We start from the raw sequence: 16,267 nt of genomic DNA, 5'->3' as shown, positions 1-16,267 counted from the left end.
GCCCCAAACCCCAAACTGCCAATCACCACACAGGAAAATGCACTAAGCAGGTGGTTCTCAAAAGACAAAATGCAAATAGCCAATAAATATTCTTAAAAGTGTCCAATAGCCAGGCAATAGTGGCCCACGCCTTTAATCCCAGCATTCAGGGAGGCAGAAGCAGGCCGATCTCTGTGAGTTTGAGGCCAGTCTGGTCTACAAATTGATTCCAGGGCAGCCAAGGCTACACATACAGAGAAACCCTGTCTTGAAAAAACAAAAACAAACCAACCAACCAAACAAACAAAAACCATGACAATGAATTCTGGGGAGAAGAGGGGCAAAGGAGAACCCTTATTCATTACTGGTCAGGGAGTGAACTGGTTGGCTACCGTGGAAATCTGTGTAGAGCTGTCTCAGAAAAACTAAAAATAGGGGCTGGAGAGATGGCTCAGTGGTCGAGAGCACTTGCTGCTCTTGCAGAGGACTCAGGTTCAATTCCCAGCACCCACGCGACGGTGCACGGCCCTCACTAATGCTGATTCTAGGGAATCCACTGTGGGCTTCTGAGAACACCAGGCCTATTGGTGCACGGATGTATATACCGGAAAAACACTCATATAAATAAAATAATAATAAAAACCCCACTGAAAATAGCAGGTGTGATAACGCATGCCTTTAATCGTGGCATTAGGGAGGCAGAGGCAGAGTCCTCTCTGTGGACTCTAGATTAGCCTGGCCTACGTACTAAGGTCCAAGCCAGGCAGGACAACATACACTACATCATAGAGAGAGCCTGTCTCAAAACCAAACAAAAATCTAGAATTACCAAATGACACAGCTGAGCCATTCATGGCTGCATTCTGAGAAGACAGAATCCAACCACAGAGATACCTGCTCACGCTGTGCACAGCTTTTCACAGCCAGGAAGTGAAATCAGAGAGTGAATGGATAGTGAAAGTGTGGGGCTTATGCACAATGGAATTTTACTCAGCTCTGAGGAAAAAGGTCACTATGAAATTTTCAGGAACGTGGGCTAGAGCTGGGAAACATTACATGGAGTGAGGCAAGCCAGACGCAGGCAGACAAATGCTGTGTTCTCTCATGTGCAGTGTCTAGCTTCTAAATTTTAACCGTGTATGTCTGGATGAGGGTGTATGTGGGTGAAAGCCAGGGAAGTAGGAAAGGTTCCAGGAGATGGAGGAAAAGGGGCTTTAAGAGAAGAGGTAGGGGCTGGAGTGAGGTGGCTCGGCCTCTAAGAATTCTCTCCATTCTTGCAGAGGCCCAAGTTTGGTTCCATGCACCCATGTACGGTGGCTTACAACCCTCTGTAGGTCCAGCTCCAGGGAATCCCACACCCTCTCCCGGCCTCCATGGTGTGTTCATGAGCACAAACCCACACAGAGATGCACACATATATGCATGATTAAATAATAATAGTAATAAAATCTTTTCACCTGATATGGTGGTGCACACCTTTAATCCCAGCACCTAAGAGACAGAGGCAGGTACATCTCTGTGAGTTCAAAGTCAGCCTGCCCTACACAGTGAGTTCCAGGACAGCTAGGGCTTTGTGAAGATACCCTGTATAATAAAACCAAAATATAGAAATATTTTCTGAAAAGTCAGAGGGTGGAAAGACCATAAAATAAGTGAGCTATTGAAGCAGAAGGAGAATACTGGATTCAAAGGGGAATCAGAACAATAGGAGAGATGTTGTCAAGAGAATCTCAACCAGAATGAACTATGTATAAAAATACCATTCAGAAATGTAATTTTATAAGCTAATTTACGAATTAGAAAATTTTGATCTAATATATGCATTAATATAACACCACTTTCATAGGCTTTCTTGTAGACTTTTCTCCTCTGTCTGCACATAGGTATTTATGGATTTGTTTGTTTCCTCTAAGCAGAGTTTCTTTGTGTAACCCTGGCTGCTTGTCCAGGAACTCAGTATGGGGATCAGGTTGGACTCAAACTCAGAGATCCGTCTGCCTCTGCCTCTCGAGTGCTGGGATCAAAGGTGTGCGTCACCATCGCTTTTTTGTTTATGAGACAGGGTCTCACCATATATCCCTGGCTGGTCTGGAGCTCATGCTGTATAGATCAGGCTGGCTTAGAACTCAAGTGCTGGGATCAAAGGAGAGAACAATCATGACTTCCTTGTTTCTTTTAAACATTTGTTTATTTACTTAATTATATTGGCTTTTCAAGACAGGGTTTGTGTAGCCCTGACTGTCCTAGAACTCCCTCCAACTCAGAGATCCACCTGCTCTGCCTCCCAAGCGCTGAGACTGAAGGCAGGCACCACTACTGCCCAGCTTATTTATTTATTTTTATTTTATTTACTGTGGGGGTGTATGCACACCTTACAGGTAGGGCAGTCAGGGGACAACTTGCCAGTCAGCTCTCTGCTGCCACCGTGTGGGGGTCCTGGGAATCAAATCCAGGTTGTTTGACTTGGCTAGTACCTTGACTTGCTGGTTTGTCTTGAGGCCCATGGTAATGCACTCTTAGGTGAAGTTTTTCTTTTCGCTGTATTGTCTGCATTTCCTACCGAATGCTTTGGGCTGAATGAAAGACAAAGGTTCCTGGTGATATGTGTCTATGTGTTTGTGTGCACTCACCTGTCCAGGCACATGCAGAAGCCACAGATTAACCATGGGATGTCTTCCTCAGTATCTTTTTTGTAAACCATGCATTGGTGTTTTGCCTGCATGTATATGTCTGGGTAAGGGTGTTGGATCCTCTGGAACCGGAGTTACAGCCACGTGGAAGAATGCTGAGCCATCTCTCCAGCCCCTTCCTCAGTCATTTTTACCTTCCTTTTTTTGAGGCAGGGTCTCTCACTGAACCAGGAGATTGCTTTTTTGATTGGGCTGGCTGGTCAGTGGACCCCTAGCATCTGCCAGCTGCCTGTCTCTTCCTACAGATAAGCTACCTCTGAGTTTAACATGGTTGCTGGGGACCTGAACTCAGCTCTTAATGTCTGAACAGCTGGCACTTTACCCACGGAACCGTTACCGCGGTCCTAAGGCAACATTTTGAAATCTATTTTTTAAACCTTGATCACACCCAATTCCAAATCTGTCGTTATAGTTTGGGGATTCAACCAAATTGGCTTAGGTTTCGTGATGGTCAAAAAGATCCAAGACAGGCCTTTGGACATGCTGGATGCCAGTAGCATAGCTCAATGGCCTGGCCTCAGAACCAAGCTAAATGCCAAAGGACTGGAGGTCTCGAGCACTGGTATAAGAACAGAGTCTGGGCAGCTGGAGAGATGGCTCAGAGGTTAAGAGCACTGGCTGCCCTTCCAGAGGTCCTCAGTTCAATTCCCAGCAACCACATGGTGGCTCACAACCATCTATAGTGAAATCTGGTGCCCCCTTCTGGCGTGCAGCATACATGTAACAGAACACATACATAATAAAGTCTTTTAAATGAAGAGTGGAGTCTGAAAGCCAGTCTACCTGGGAGCCTTTCTTTTCTTTTTTGAGACAGGGATTCTTTGTGTGGGTGGAGTGGAGGACAGGGGGTTGGGAGGGTGTTCCTATAGGCTCTAAGACGGAGCTGAGAGCTGGAGCTGCGGGACTACAGGACTGGAGCAAAAGACAGCCCAGAGAGTTCAGGGGAAAGGGGAGCCAGTTGCTTTGGAAAGACCCAGATGGCGCAGCAGGCCAGGGCCTCGCTGCCCGCGTGGTGGGTGTCCCAAGGGCAGAGCAGGCTCCGGGATCCAGAGAGACAGTTCTGGCACAGATAAGAAGAGCGGGTACGGAACATGGAGAGATGTGCAGGAACTCCATCCCGGGGAGGGTTCCAACAGCACAGAAGCCATGAGGGTGCAGAGAGGCTGCAGGACTTAGCAGGCAGCTCCCGACAGGAGGCGAGGAAATCTGCACCAAGTATAGGCCCAGGAAGGTATGAAGAAAGACAGAGCAGGTAGCTCCCAGGGGGAGCGAAAGGGGAGATGTCCACGTTGGTGTAGCAGGCCAGGGGCGTAGCAGGCTGGGGGAGCCAGAGAGAGGTGCCTGTGTACAGGGCACAGCAGGCGGAGGGAGGCGGCCACTGAAGAACAGGACTCTAGGATCTGGAATCAGATTCTGTGGGGGCAGGAACCATCAGAAACAAATGAGCCATACACAGGGTAGGAGAATCAGATCAGACACTCGGTTCAAAGAAGGATGCAGGGGGCAGCAGGGAGGCACAGAGCTAGTGAGGGAGCTGTGTGCATGCTGCGGCTCAGCTCACCTACCCTTTTGCTTTCTCCAGCTCCTGCTAAGTCGCCCTTTGCCACACACTTACAGACCCATCCACTGTAATTTAGAGACAGGGCATTTACACAGCATGAAATGGAATAAGAATCTCCTTTCTGTTCCCCTCAACTGCTTGCAGTATTTGAATAGGTCCTGAGTAATACTGGGTTCCAGGTGTTAGGCCCAGCAAGAGCCTAAATATAAGAAGGTATGAAGAGAACTCAGGAAACTAATCATCCATTGATGTAAAAACGCAAGAGGTTCCTCTTGACCATTGCGCAATGGGGTCACTCCTGCTGGTCAGCTAGGAGTGGCACCGGGAGACAAAGACCTTAGGTTTTTAAAAGACACAAGGCAGGAATCTCCTGGCGTTGCCTTCTTGGCAATTTAGGATTGGATGAGGTGTTTAACTTTTAAAATAATTGGTTAGTTCTGGGCACCCTTAGGTCCAGTCAGCCCTGTCATAAATATCTGATCTTCAAGTCAGTTTGGAATTTCCTGCCATCCACAGTTAAATGTGGGAGGGTGATTAACTCATCCCATGTCTGTTCTGAGGAGTGGGGGTTACAGGCTTTGGATCAAAGGTCAGGAGAAGGATTGGGGCCATTTGGCCCAATTTCCAAACAAAGCCCATCTCACCGGCGCCAGCCGGTGATTTCTCTCCATTTAGTAGAGATCTCTGCTTGTTCTCTTATCTCTGCCCTCACAGATGGCTAATGTCAGGAACTTTTACATTCCTCGGCTCTCTGGAGAAGCACTAAGAGGCTTTAATTAACATGGGCCTAAAACTTGCAAATATAAGTTATAAGGCAATAAAAGAAACATAGGTTACAAAGTTAGTCTGATTCTTTCACAGGATGCTATTAGTTGGCAGCATCTGGATTGATAAAGGGATATTGAGGCCAAATTTGATTGCAAAAGTGAATAAACTTGGAGAGCTTCAGGTCAGGTGCCAGGTGAGGGGTTGGACGCCCTCCAATAGGCATCTGGAAGGGAAACCAGGGGGTGTGCCAGTATTCAAGGTCCTAGACCTGACGTCCAGTGTCCAAAGATGAAGGGGGCACGGATCTGGAAGACAGAAGCTGTTCAATGGGTCATCACCTCATTGAAAAGGCTGAGGACACTAGTACCAGGGTTTTCGAGGAAAGCCAAAATGTGGAAGCTGAGCTAAAAAATGAAGCCTAACTTGAAGGGAAAGGGTCTGGAGCAGGGTGGGCTCTTCCACCTCCAAGAACACCAGAGACGCAGAGAAACATTTATGCTGACCTAGAGGGATCATTCACCAATGACCAGTGGTAGATGGAGGGCCAAGCATTGTGGGCCAGAGGTGACTCCGTCGTGAGTGGAGCTGTGGGGAGGGTCCCAGTGTGGCTTTGACCCCCAGAGGACACTAAGGTATCCTTGTGGTGAAAGTTTACCTTGGTGAGTCAAGGCAGAATGTGCAGAGATCACAAGCAAGAGATGTACTGGGTGGGGCACAAACAGCCAATTCTGAGTGGGGGGGGGGGGGACTGATGACGCGGTGAAAGAATCAGACTAACTTTGTAACCTATGTTTCTTTTAATTGCCTTATAACTTCTCCAGAGAGCCGAGGAATGTAAAAGTTCCTGACATCAGCCATCTGTGAGGGCAGAGATAAGGAAGAGAACAAGCAGAGATCCCTGCTAAATGGAGAGTAAATGACCGGCTGGTGCCGGTGAGATGAGCTTTGTTTGGAAACCGGGCCAAATGACCCCAATCCTTCCCCTGCATAGCTCCTGACCTTTGATCCAAAGCCTGAAACCCCCACTCCTCAGAACAGACACGGGATGAATTAGTCACTCTCCCACCTTTAACTATGGCTATATGTCATATAGCAGGAAATTCCAAACTGACTTGGAGAGCAGATATTTACGGCACAGCTGACGGGACCTAAGGGTGCCCAGAACCAACCAATTATTTTAAAAGTTAAACACCTCATCCAATCCCGAATCGCCAAGATAGCAACCCCAGGAGATTCCCGCCTTTTGCCTTTTAAAAACCTAAGGTCTCCCGGTGCCACTCCTAGCTGACCAGCAGGGGTGACCCCATTGCACAATGGTAAGAATACACCTCTTGCGATTTTGCAGTGATGGATGGCTAGTCTCCTGGGTTCTCTTCACACCTTCTTATATTTAGGCTCATGCTGGGCCTAACAATGGCTTTATAAAGAATACAGTGGCTGTGATGATGTGGCTGCTGGCACTGGGTCTCTGAAGGCAGGCTGGGTTCTGGAGTGTGGGTAGTTCCTAACATACGCCCTACCTGTAACCTTAACTATAAATGGTACTATATCGCCCTGTTCCAGAAAATAGCAACCATGTCTTTGTTCCAAAATATCGTTATGACCATCTTGCAACCCTACCTTTGTTTCAAAAGGCTGTTAATACCCACCTGTTGTTATGACTACCTTGTTATAACTGTTCTATTATGACCACATCCTTCTGTTCGGCTGTAACCCCGCCTATTTGCCTGCCAAATCCTCCACTTGGAAACCCCCCCACCCCCCCGCCCCTGAACTATTAAAAATCTTCTCCAGTCTAAGGCTGACCTTTTGAACACACCTTAGGAGCAGGCAGCCAGTGTACGTGAATTTACAGAGCTTTCTTTGATTTCCTTGGCCATGATGATTTGGGTCGGTGGTCTTTCTCCTCCTGTCTTTGGGATTAGCAGGAACCATCCATTTTTAGGTTTTTTTTGTTTTGTTTTAAGTTATTCTTAAAATTTGGAGTAACGGGCCGGGGGCGGATTGCGCGAGTGCGCGTGGAGGTCAGGGCCAACCTGCACTCTCCAACCACATGCGTTCCCTGCATAGAACTCGGGGTGTCAAGCTCGGTAACAACCACCTTTCCCAGGGAGCCTCACTGGCCCCGAGTCTCTGTGCCTAATGATCTGGATGCTTCTCTTTTAAAACTGGTAGCGCGCGAGGCGCAGACGAGGCGTGCCTGAACTTCATCTCCAACTTCTGCTTTAACCGTAGGATGCTAGAGCATGGGAACTGATACAGACCCCGTGAGCCCTCTCTTCTCCTGCGGCAGCACCGAAGGCCGCTGCGTACGCACCGCTACCAAGGAAAGCCTGCCTACGACACAAAATGCTGGGGTTAGGCTTCCAGGGCCTGGGTCCCCCGGCCAACGGCCCCAGCAAGATGGAGGCAGGGTCTAAGTCTTCAATCCCTCCCTGTGCGTGCCGGAGCTGGCTGCCTTTCTTTGTTTCTCCACCTCTGTCTCCGCCTGCCGTCCTTTGTTCCGACTCCCGCCTGTTCCTCTGCAGGCCCCCCGCCTCTGAGGGGCCCCTGACTCTGCTCGCACCCACTGACGCCTCCCTTATCTGTTTCTCAATCTCTTTGTCTCCGGTACTCGGTCTCTGCGCATCGTCTCTGGCGTCCAGACTCGTGGCCCTTAGGCTAGGACTTGGCGGGCTAGGGCTCGGCCTGGGCGCCCCCAGCCCAGCCCCCACCCCAAGCTGGGCTTTGCCCCCCCCCCCGTCGTCCCGCCCCGCCCGCCGGGTCTTTGTAGTCCTTTGTCTGCCTCGGTCTCTCCCACTCCGTCCCCGGGCTCTTTTCCGGTCGTCCCACGCGGCCAGCCGGGCGCCGGCGCGCCATCCGGACAGGGCGAGGAGGCGCGCCGCGGGGCCCCGCTGGAAGGGGTCCCCGCCGCCGCCGCCGCGGAGCCCCCGGCTCCTCCGGGTCCTAGAGCGGCTCGCCGAGGCCCGCGCTTCCGCTTCCCGTCCCGCCCCGCGGCGCCTGGGACGTGGGTCGAGCCCCCTCCCGGCGCGGCGCGGCGCGGCGCGGAGCTCGCATCCCCGCCGCTGGCCGCCGGGTCCCTGTTGCGCCCCTGGGAGCCGGACGGCGGGCGTTCGGGGCCGGGGGATCGCCGGAGCCTCGCCCGGGTCGCCGGCCCACCGTGCCGCGCGCGACACCGCCCCGGGGCGCCGAGCTCCGCGGCGCAGCGGACTGGGAGCGGCTGAGAGGCGTCCGCACAGGTGAGGGCGGCGGCCGGCGCTGCGCCCACAGGTAATGGGTGTCCGGGGGCCCGGGAGAGTCGGACGTGGGTGAAGGGGCCAGAGAGTAAAATCCGAGAGGCAGGAGCCAACGTTTCTGAGCACCTACTGTGTGCCAGGCCGGGAGGGGCACCCTCCCCCACGCTCTTTCCTCCCCCCGGCCCTCCCCCATCCTTACGTGCCTCAACCCTGCGCAGGCCTCCGGGCTCAGTTGTGGTGCCCCCCCCAACACACACACACACACACACACACACACACACACACACACACACACGCACGCACCCTTTCCCCCAGCAGCGTGCGTTCTGCAGCCAGCCTGGTGTAAATCCAGCCCTCGTCCTGGCTGCCCTCTCAACCTCCTCCAGCCCTCCTGCTCTCTAGTAGTTGAAAGCCTTAGTGAACCTAGCGTTAAGGACAAACCTTGTGAGCTCAGGCTAATCTCTTTCCCCCACGGAACCGCATTCCTTTTCATGGTTTTTCTCGTTGCTGCAGAGGGATGCCTGTCCTTGACTACTTATCTCTTGTCTTTCTTGGGACAGCAGAGCTGTTCCGAACCCGCAGTTAGACTCCTTGCCACTCTGTCTTTTCCCTCCTACCACCCCCGTATCTGTCTGTCTGTAGGGAAGTAAGTACGCAGGGTCGTTGAAGTTGCGGGGGGGTGTGTTAGTGACAGGGGCCTATAATCCCACCAGGGTGGAAACTCAAAGCCAGCCTGGACAGTAAGACAGTCTCAAAAACTGGTGGGAAAAACAAAAGACAGGGATTCAGTAGGAAGACTACATACTAGGTTTTAGAAGCAGACAGTATAATGTAACACAGGCTTGGGTGGACAGGAACTAGAAAGTTGGCTGTTCTCTCCTAACTTTCATGTGGTGGTGGCTCATGCCTTTAATCCAAGCTTTCAGGAGGCAGAGGCAGGCGGACCTCTGTGAGTTTGAGGCCAGCTGGGTCTACCCAGTGATCTCCAGCACAACCTCTCTACACAGAGAAACCTTGTTTTGAAGAAAAAAAAAAAGAAAAATAATTTACTTTAATTCTCTTTGTTTCAACGAGTGTAAAATAAGAGACTAATATTATTAATAGGATTTGTTTAGTTTAGTGATTGTTGATTTAAAACACAGTAAGCCAGGAGGTGGTGGGTACTGAGAAAAGGGTTTGTTTTGAGACAGGTTCTTACTGTGCAGCCTTCTTGGCTGGCCTTGAAATAGCTCTGCCTAGCCGTGCTGCCCCAGCGCTGTGATTAGAGGCATGTGCCACCATGCCTGGCAGGACTGAAGGTTCAAGGCCAGCCTGGGCAAGTCCTGGAAACCCCCGTCCCAGCTGGAGCTGCAGCACGGTAGCACTTAGAGTCACTGAGAGACAGGTAATTAGTGCTCCCTAAATTCAACAGAGAGGGAGACAGTTCAGGAGATGGAAGAGCATTCAAGAAGTCTTACTGGGGAAATTACCGGAGTTTACCACTAAGGGTAGAGGCCGCGGGTTCCACTCCAGCAGCACCAGAAGGAAAGGTGAGGTTGAGCCAACGAACGGGTAGACGTAAATTCTGTTTTCTTTTCCCAGGTCTAGGGAGTGAGAGCATGGAGGCCTCTCCGGGGAATGAGTTTGAACCCACTCCAGAGGAGAGGGATGGCTCAGACTTCAAGGAAGAGGACCAGTTAGCCGCCAGCCACGAAATAGAAAGTGCTTCCCTCAAACCTGAGGACCTCCAGAGCTGGGAGGAGGAGTTGTGGCTCCACAGAGAAGGCCTTGCAAAGCGTCAGCCTGGAGACCCGGTCCCCCAGGTCCTGGGAGAACCCCGCTGGGGGCAGGGCAGTAATGACCGAGCCGCGGTGTGTGGCGAGTGCGGCAAGAGCTTCAGGCAGATGTCCGACCTGGTAAAGCACCAGCGGACCCACACCGGCGAGAAGCCCTACAAGTGCGGAGTCTGTGGCAAGGGCTTCGGGGACAGCTCCGCCCGCATCAAGCACCAGCGGACTCACACTGGCGAGAAGGCCTATCGGGTCCGGCCGGCAGCCCCGGGGCCTCCCAGGATGCCTCGATCCCGGGTTCCTGCCGGCGAGCGCCCCACTATCTGCGGGGAGTGCGGCAAGAGCTTCCGGCAGAGCTCCGACCTGGTGAAGCACCAGCGCACGCACACGGGCGAGAAGCCCTACAAGTGCGGCGTGTGTGGCAAGGGCTTTGGGGACAGCTCCGCCCGCATCAAGCACCAGCGAACACACAGAGGGGAGCAGCTCCCCAGGCCCGCGGTTCCCCGACGGCAGCCATCTCAGGCAGCGCCAACAGCTCCCAGCAGGCCCAAGGCCCAGGACAAGCCGTACGTGTGCCCCGACTGCGGCAAAAGGTTCGTGCTGAGCTGCAGCCTGCTGAGCCACCAGCGCAGTCATCTGGGACCCAAACCCTTCGCCTGTGACGTGTGTGGCAAGGAGTTTGCCCGAGGCTCGGACCTGGTGAAGCACCTGCGGGTGCACACGGGGGAGAAGCCATACCTGTGCCCCGAGTGTGGCAAGGGCTTCGCCGACAGCTCCGCCCGGGTGAAGCATCTCCGCACCCACAGCGGCCAGAGGCCTCACGCCTGCCCGGAGTGTAACCGGACCTTCAGCCTCAGCTCCACCCTTCTTCGTCACCGCCTTACCCACGTGGAGGAGCCTCAGGACTTGAGTTGCTCAGGCTACCCCGTGGTCCTCCTCATTCCCAACCCACCACCACCCCCTGATGGCACCAGCCCCTCAGTGACGCCTCGAAGCCCTTCACATTCCAGTGATGGGCCCTTCGGCCTGCCTGGCTTGGAAGCAGAGCCTGGGGGACCCCAGGCTGGGGAGCCACCCCCACCACTGGCCTGCGACAAACCCCACAAGTGTCCCGAGTGTGGCAAAGGCTTCCGACGGAGCTCCGATCTGGTGAAACACCATCGAGTGCATACAGGGGAGAAACCCTACCTCTGTCCCGAGTGCGGCAAGGGCTTCGCTGACAGTTCCGCCCGAGTCAAGCACCTCCGAACCCACCAGGGCGAGCGCACCAGACCGCCGCCACCATCTACTCTCCTGCGGCCACATAACCCTCCTGGCCCTGTACCCGTGGTCCCTCAGGCTCGAGTGCGGGGACAGCCCTCTGGACCCAGCCAGCTTCACGTGTGTGGCTTCTGTGGGAAAGAGTTCCCCCGGAGCTCAGATCTAGTCAAACACAGGCGTACACATACCGGGGAGAAGCCATACAAATGTGCCGAGTGTGGCAAGGGCTTTGCAGACAGCTCTGCTCGTATCAAGCACCAGCGTGGGCATCTGGTCTTACGGCCCTTTGGGGTAGCGGATGACCAGCCAAGGCCCCTCCAGGAGGAGTCACCAGCGGGAATAGAATGATGGGGAGTCTAGGGAGGGTAGAGGCCCAGGGTGTCAGAGAGGAACCTGGGAAACGGTGGGAGGGACGCGAATAGATAGAAACAGAGATTAAAGACCATAACCGTCATGCTCAGGAAACTGTCTGGTGTAGGTGCTGGGACCTTGCCAGTATGAGCTGCTAGAACCCTGCCTAGCGCAGAGCGGGCACTCAATAGTTTAAAATTGACGAGCTGGACTCACTTCTAAAACCCTGCTGCCTTTTCTTAACTCCTCCCTCAACTGTGCACGGTGTGTGCAGCCTTTAATTCCGGCACTCAGGAGACCAAGGCAGGCAATTCTCTCGAATTCGTGGCCAGACTGATCCACCTAGAGATTTCTAGGTCAGCAAGGAGTACATGTTGTAACAAAAAAACAAACAAAAAAACCCTGGATCCTGCCAACTTTAGGCTGGGAAAACAGATAATTTGAATTTGAGGTGTTAAAACAAGGCAGGGGCATCTTGACCACCCTGAAGGGGAAGTATTGCCATGGTAGAGGTGGGAAGCCACCTTTACTTGTGGATCCCTGGACATGGTGTGAATCTATGCGCTGTTGAGGGCCCTTCCCACCCTGACACTGGGGCACTGATGAAATAGAGCAGAACTAGCGGGGGCATTCAGAGCTTCCAGTCTGGATACAAACAGCCTAGGTCATCATGGACATCTGCAAAGACCAGCTTGCCGAGCAAGGGCAGGGCCAGTGCAGGCCAGAGAAGCTTCAAGTCTCCACAGCTAAGTGTCTGTCTCCTTACTAATAAATTGTCCCTTGTCTGAGGTTTGAGTGTGTATGTATATATATGTGTGTGTGTACATGAATAAATACAAACCCCAGCAAGGATTGAAGTAGGTTTAGAGGCACTGTTGTAGGCAAATCTATTGTTGAATATTAATATTTATTATTGATTTATCCTTTAGTTAATCTGGTTATTCCTAAATCAGCTGTATACCCAAATCACCACATAGAGACTAGGATTTATTTGATTAACCTAGAGCACAGTGCTGCGTAATAGTCACTTTATCCTCAACCTCAAGCCCACGTAGTTTCCTACCATTCAGATTTCACCTATTTGCTTTTAGTCAAATCTTAGGTCTGGTTCATCTCTCCTCATGGTTCCAAGTCCTCTGCCAATCTCTGCTCTCCTACCCTCCCACTCGCTTCCATCTCCCCTCCGACCAGGATGTCCCACCCTGTACTCTCCATTGCTCAGCACTGTGGCTGGTTGTTCTATTAACAATACAAAGAACAAATGATGGCATGTTTACACAAACTTGAGACAGGTGATGCTTAGAATAAGCATCACAGTGCAATGTCTGGATTAAAACCAGACAATGGGGTAGGGAAATCAGCATTTGAATGAACAAGGGTAAACTGTATACATTCCACAAGAACATGATATCAACACACATTCCTCAGCCATGGTTCTTTAGGAATCCCTTTAAGTCCATTCAATAAATGATTGTCTCAGAAAACGTAGCTGCTTTCATTGGAGGAAGGTTGCCATGGCTCATGCCTGTAATCCCAGAATTTAGGAGGATGAGGCAGGAGGATCACTTGGACCTGGGACAGGCTGGGCTATCAAGTGAGATCCAGAGCCAAAGAAAAACAATTAAGTCTTCAGGTGTGCCAACTGAATCTAGCTACCTAGACCCTTGAAAAGAAAACTGAGGTGCCAAGGAAGGAGGGCTAGTGACTGGGGGCCTGGTGATGAGTAGCCCTGGCAGGATGTTGCCAACCTGCCCGGTACAGGTTCAGAAAGTCTGGGTGGTAATTCATCAGCAAGGGATACTGGAAGACCCGTTCCCCGAGGCCTTTAAGATTTCCGATATTTCTCCAGCACCAAAACTTCCTTGGGAGCAGGAAGCAGGTGTGTATCTTGTTCTAAGTGCCAAAAGTCAGGAAGGAGACAAACTAATTGTCCAATGGCAGGAATCTTTAGTTCCATTCAGCTTATTTGGCAAGTCTCTGCCAGACCTGGTAACTCGGCCAATTGTTCAGGAAGTCGGAGAAGTTCTCCCAAGATCTTAGCCATCTGACTGGCTTTTGCAGAAATCAGTTGTTTCAAACCTTTATGAAGGTGCTTGCATACCCAAAACCCTGGAACTTTGCAATGTCCCCCAGGCTTTTTTAGAGACTTGTGCATCTCAGTGAGTAAGACACCCCATTGGCCTTGAATGGAGGAGCCCTTTGAGGGGCTTTTGGAAGTTTTGTTTTATTGTTTGTTTTTGTTTGTTTGTTTTTTTGATGCTTTGTCTCCTTTATCCAAGCAGAGCCCAGTAAACTGAATTTTTGTCGGGCCATGTCACTGCTCCATGGAAAACCCTGTCATCAGGCTGCAGAGATGGCTCAGAGGTTAAGAGCACTGTCTGCTTCCAGAGGTCCTGAGTTCAAGTCCCAACAACTACATGGTGGCTCCCAACCATCTGTACTGGGATCTGATGCCCTCTTCTGGCATGCAGGTGTACATGCAGATAGAGCATTATATACATAAAAAATAAATCTTAAAAAAAGAGAGGGAGAGGGAAAGAAAGCCCTGACGTTGCTTCATACTCTGAAGCTCCTGGGCTGGGCGGACGGCTCAGGGGTGAAGAGGACCTGTTTCTCTTCCAGCACCCACAGCAGCTTACACACCAGTCCTAGCCCGTCTTCGGGGATCTGATGTCCTCTGAATTCTGCCACACCAGGCATACTCATGGTGCACACACAGAGATGCAAGCAAACACTCGTACACAGAAAATTTTGAAGTCTTTTTAAAAGAGGGAGGGGGCAGACCTGATAATCCCAAAGATTTTCATGTTACATGGGCCGCCTCTCCCTAAGGCAGGGTTCAAGAGGGCAGTATTAGACGGGAGGAAGACAAGGTTTTTATAACTCCGGGCAGAGGTTTTCAAATGGATTTGGCAGGCAAAATAGGTGGGGAAAGAGCAGTAGAAACATAAGCATATGAGGTCATCCGGACCTCCTGAAACAAAGATGACTGCCAGGTGGTCCTAACAAGGCACTCCTAGGTGGCCACAACCTTTTGAGACAAAGGGAGGGCTGCAAGATAGTTGTAAACCATGTTTTGAAACAAACGCGTGATTGCCGTTCCTGGAACAAGCAAAACAGAATCATTTGTAGTTAAGGTTACAGGTGGGGCATAGCCTAGTCCTTGAGAAACAGAGGTTTAGTCACTAACAGGAATGAACTTACTTTGTCTTTACTGTAAGATGGCTTTTAAGCCTAAAATGCAGGCAGGCTAGTTCTTCAGTAGTCATAGTTCCAGCTAGTCATAAGAACCTTTTGAAACAAAGGTAGGGCTGCAAGATGGTGATAAACAACTTTTTGGAACAAAGGCATGGTTGACATTTCCTGGCACAGGCAGTACGGAACCATTCGCAGTTAGGGTGACACGTGGAGCATGACCCAATCCTTGAGAATCAGACTGAATCAAACAGGAATGGACCTAGTTTTGTCTTTACTGTAAGATGGCTTTCAAGCCTAAGATGGAGGCAGGCTGGCTCATCAACTCCCGTTAAGCGTTAGGCCTTCCACTTGCATTGCTTTTTACAGAGTGCATTGTTCTCTGTTCTTTTTCCTCCACTGAGAATTTAGCTGAGACAGTCAAAACTGAAATGTAGAGATCTGAAGAGGCCGGATCCAAAAGGGCTGAGGTAAGCTGTGTCCTGCCTTGTGGATTTTTACATTTTAATGAAGATTCTGAGGCAGAAGGCATATTTATGGGTCTAAGATGCTCTCCCTTTCCCCCTCTCCTCATGATGGATCAGACCTTTTCAGGTTATTTCTCTGCACGTTACTCTTGAAAGCCCACAAACGTGGAGGGTGAAGAATCAAAACCACAGTGCAAACAATGTAATGAAGGAGATCTGCAATGAAAGTTTTAGGTTGTTTGTAAACTCATGTAACGTAAATATGTCTTTGTTTTAATTCCAAGTGTGGGATTTCAGTTGGCCTATAGTTTGTCCACACCTGTTAACTGTCACGTGTGGAGGGTGATCTTTGCCAGCTGGTAACAGTCTGCCACACACGACAAGCAAAGGGGCATGTTCTAGGCATATAAATTGAGAGCCCAGAAACAGAAAATGGGCTGTGTCATGGGGGGCAGCGTGTCGCCGTTTGGAAAGACCAGAGAGACAGACTGTATGGCGGTTTGGAGCAGACAGATGGAGACAAACGTTTCAGGGCGCAGCGGCTTGGAGGAGACTGCTGGCTGCGTCTGCTGCTGGCAGAGATTGGTAGAGCCCTAAGAGAGCCCCTCGGCCCTAAACAGCTGGGAGAAGTCAGTCCTCTTTCCCCAGTAACCTTCTCTCTCCTACGCAGGGTTGGGAAGTTGGAAGAGAGGCTGAGGCCTAAACAGCCCAAATAAAGTAGAGTTTTACAAAGAGTGCTACGGAAGACCTTGAGCAGGAAGACCTTCCTTGGTACACACGTTTGGCAAAGTGCTGAATGGCAGTAGTTTCTGGTGCAGCCAGAACCTAACTGCCACTTTAAGAATATTTAACTGGGGTGGAAAGAGGGCTCAGTGGCAGGAGCGTTTACTGCTCCTGCACAAGACCTGGGTCGGTTTCCCAGCACCCATATGGTGGCTCACGACCATCTGTTAGCCCACCTCCAGGAGATCTGAGGCCTTCTCCTGACCTC

At 51.3% G+C, this 16,267-nt stretch overlaps 1 protein-coding gene across 2 annotated transcripts; it reads left to right on the top strand.

Annotated features, from left to right (window-relative positions):
• Positions 1–7,986: 7,986 nt before the first annotated feature.
• Znf48 (zinc finger protein 48) lies at positions 7,987–13,088 on the top strand. 2 transcript variants are annotated; one of them, XM_055627683.1, is made up of 2 exons: positions 7,987–8,237; positions 9,816–13,088. In XM_055627683.1, the coding sequence occupies exon 2, from the start codon at positions 9,833–9,835 to the stop codon at positions 11,609–11,611; it is 1,779 nt and encodes a 592-aa protein (XP_055483658.1). In that variant the 5' UTR covers positions 7,987–8,237; positions 9,816–9,832; the 3' UTR covers positions 11,612–13,088. The 2 variants fall into 2 exon arrangements, with proteins under 2 accessions (XP_055483658.1, XP_055483657.1); XM_055627682.1 differs by having other exon boundaries at positions 7,987–8,268.
• Positions 13,089–16,267: the final 3,179 nt, after the last annotated feature.

Source organism: Psammomys obesus, unplaced genomic scaffold (assembly GCF_907164565.1).
Source record: "Psammomys obesus unplaced genomic scaffold, mPsaObe1.curated_primary_1811, whole genome shotgun sequence".
NCBI classification, from domain to species: domain Eukaryota; kingdom Metazoa; phylum Chordata; class Mammalia; order Rodentia; family Muridae; genus Psammomys; species Psammomys obesus.
Note: the sequence above shows the minus strand (reverse complement) of the source record. Positions and strands in the feature narration are given on the sequence as shown.